Source organism: Herpailurus yagouaroundi, unplaced genomic scaffold (genome assembly GCF_014898765.1).
Source record: "Herpailurus yagouaroundi ecotype Mexico unplaced genomic scaffold, PumYag 162, whole genome shotgun sequence".
NCBI lineage: Eukaryota > Metazoa > Chordata > Mammalia > Carnivora > Felidae > Herpailurus > Herpailurus yagouaroundi.
Window position 1 is genome coordinate 69816704 of NW_024412403.1, and position 3250 is coordinate 69819953.

At 46.6% G+C, this 3250-nt stretch overlaps 1 protein-coding gene across 2 annotated transcripts in view; it reads right to left on the reverse strand.

Annotated features, from left to right (window-relative positions):
• HACD2 (3-hydroxyacyl-CoA dehydratase 2) overlaps positions 1 to 2805 on the reverse strand; it is a 105583-nt gene extending 102778 nt beyond the window's left edge. Inside the window, exon 1 of one of the 2 annotated variants that reach the window (XM_040484712.1) lies at positions 2610 to 2779. In XM_040484712.1, coding sequence (XP_040340646.1) covers positions 2610 to 2764 — 155 coding nt within the window. In that variant the 5' untranslated portion in view covers positions 2765 to 2779. Of the gene's footprint in view, positions 1 to 2609 lie in introns of both variants that reach the window. The other variant, XM_040484713.1, reaches the window with a different exon arrangement.
• Positions 2806 to 3250: the final 445 nt, after the last annotated feature.

Genomic DNA, 3250 nt, shown 5'->3' on the forward strand with positions numbered 1-3250 from the left:
AAAAAAAAAAAAAAAAAAAAAAAAAAGAAATTTGGCAACAAAAGATACTGCTAAAGGTGACCTGAAGAATCAGCATCCTGGATTTATCAACTATGGCCCTCAAATGCCAAGCTCTAATGCACCACCACCAACACCCAACCAAGAGTGCTCTGCAAAAGCACAGTGGCACCTCACCCATCTGGAGCTCAGCTTTCTGGCAAACTTGCCTGTTGAGAACAAGGCCAAAATGAAAAGAATAAGCTAAATTGGTCCTTGAGCAGCTAAATTAAGTGCCAGAATGTCTAAGACAAGAGAAAAAAAAAGCTGCTAAAGGAAAATTTTAAATGGCCTGTGCAGTCAGAGGGTCTGTAATAATAATAGGGAGGAGAAAAGAGGTTTTAAACTATTGTCACAAGTATCTCACAGAAACATACCTATACCCTATTCTTTTAAAGTTGCAAATGAAATAAGAATAAAAGGTGGGTTTTTTAAAGAAAAAAAGGATTTTTAGCTCAATTTCCCAAAATCAATTAATCCAGATCAATACAAAACACAAAACAGGGAAACACTTAGGCCTATCACTGGGAATGTTACATTTCTGTTGTGTCCTTCTCAAAAATGAATTTCTCAGGCCCTGTAGTTTTTTGTTAAGCTCCATAATGAAACAAATGGACGTTTATTATTAAGGTATGTCTCCTTGAAAGCAACAATAGGTTTACCTAAATAATGTACAATCTCAACCAGGCAGTGGGATATATGATCTATGTTATTTCCAGAAACTATCATACAAAGACATCAAATAAGAATTTGTAAAAGAAATGAATTCTTGAATGGTGTAACTGTCTCAACATTAGCAGCCTACAAAAAAAAAAAAAAAAAAGCCTACTTTATTCTCAAAATCCCAATTTCTCTTCTTGGCTTAAGACACCACTCCCTACTCTCTATCACCTAGGAATAAAGGCTTCTTTCCTTTTTCCCCAGTGAACCTTAAAATCTCTTTCCAGTCCAATGCTTTCATTAATGCCCTTGCTGATAAGAATTTACATATAGATATAAATACACACATATTCCAGAATGTTCTTTTAAAAGTCACTCTGTGATGATTTATGTGATAAAGAAAACTTGCATCTGTAGTATTTCTTCACTGGCCTGTGAGTCAAGAGAAATAGATTCTAGATATAGATCTCCGGCTAACAAGTTCCATGATCTCAAGCTAGTCAAGCAAGTCACCATCTCTTTGAAACTACATTTCAACACCAGCCATTTCTAATAAAACAATCAAGTCCACAAACCTCTCTCTATATATATTTGGGTGAAAAATGCAAGGTGCTGAAATGCTAACATGACATTAGCATTTTTAAAAAAGGGTGTGTGTGTGTGTGTGTACATATTTGCTTGTATCAGCATGTGAAGATGTGAAAGCATCACAAAATTAGCTGCCTCCAGGGAGGGGATCTGGGTGGAAATGAAGGGTGAGAGGGAAGAGTTTCACTGTATGCTCTTAGGTAATATTTTGAATTACACACCTGCCAATGTAGTACCTATTTTAAAAATAAATAAAACCAGATGTTCACCATAGAGTTCTTTAAACTTTTCTGCATCTTTAAGTATTTTCATAATAAAATGTTAGGGAAAATCTTTTATAAATGAATACGAATTAAAAATACGTAACAGGGGCGCCTGGCTGGCTGCTGGCAGAGCATGCGACTCTTGATCTTAGGGTTCTAAGTTTGAGCCCCACCACGTTGGGTGCAGATCACTTAAAAATAAAATCTTAAAACAACAACAACAACAACAAATAGTCTGATCCTGTGATCTTCCTCACCAAAACTATGGGATCAAAGAATTGGAGGAACCTTGGAGCCCACCTAACCCAAATTCTTTAGTTTTACAGATGAGAAACAGAGGACAAGAAAAGCAAAGTGATTTATCCAAGGTCACATAGCTAGTTAGTGTCAGAACTAGAACTAAACCTGCTGAGGCAAGGGATGGGCTGAAATGAGGGAGAAACAAGAGAAGGTAAAACCAGTTTGGAGGGTCTATTGCCCTCCTCCCCAATTCCTTCTTCCTTACCCCAATCCCTCCTAAAAAGTCTCAACTCATCTAAAGCACAGCTCTGCTCCTGTCACTGGTCAAAAACTTTGAACGCTTTTCCACTACCTTTCAGATTAAAGCTCAGTCTGGATTTTGAAAACAGCCGCCTAAATATATGGTCACTCTGCAGCCACAGCTCCCTCCACTCCCCTTGGGGGAAATGGCTCGCATTCGTGACTTGCCGCCAGAGCTCTCCTCCGCGCTGCAGGATGGCCGACCCCTGGCCAGCCCACCCGTCCTTCCAAGGCCCTGGGGACCAGCCCCAGGGCGGCTTTCAAACCCGTACCCCCTTGGTGCCCGGGAACTCCAGCTCGGGCACACCCAGTCCCTGAGAACTTGCTCGGCCCCTCGCCCAGACGGGAGTTCCGGGCAGGCACCCGGGCCGGCTCAGCGCTCGGCTGCCCACAGTGCCCCGGAGCCCGGACCCAGACACCCACCGCCCGGGCTGCGCTGCGCGGGGGCCCGGAGGCCCCGCCGGCCGCAGAGCCCCCTCCCCGGCCAGGCTCGCTCCCCGCCTCCCCGAGCCCTGGCCTCACCCCGCCGTCATCACCACATTGTAGATGACCAGGTACGCCGTGGCCAGAGGCCCTGGGCCCTTCTTTTTCCGCGCGCCGCCAGCTTCGCCGGCTCCGGCCCGTCCCCCCCCACCCCCATTCCCCTTTGTCGCTGCAGTAGCCGCCGCTGCCGCCATGTCAAGGGCCCCGAGCACGCTCTCCCTGCGAGAACACCACCGCCCGGACTCGGCACTGAGAGGAGGCGGAGGGAGGGACGAGGGAGGGGCGGGGCCGAGACCGTGGGGCGGAGCCAGAGACAGCGCCCACGACGGCCGCCATCTTGGAAGAGGGCAAAGACACTCCTGGCACCCCCCCGCCCGTCACCTCCCTTCAGACGCCAGCGCCATCTTTGATCACCGTAATCGCCTCTTTTTGCGCTCCCGGTTATAACCTCTGGAGCCATTTTGGGTTAGGTCAGTGTCGCCTATGGCCTCCCTTGCCAAGCCCGCAGTTTCTGCCATCTGGATGCTTCCTCGTCCCTATTCTCTCACCTATAACCTCTGCCTCCATAGTGGATCAAGAAAATGATGCTTTCTTTCTCCCTTCTCATCTTGCTTCTTCCAGTGGCTCTAGCGTCACCGCTATGCACGTGATCTAATAACCTGCCATTTTGGGTCAGGGTA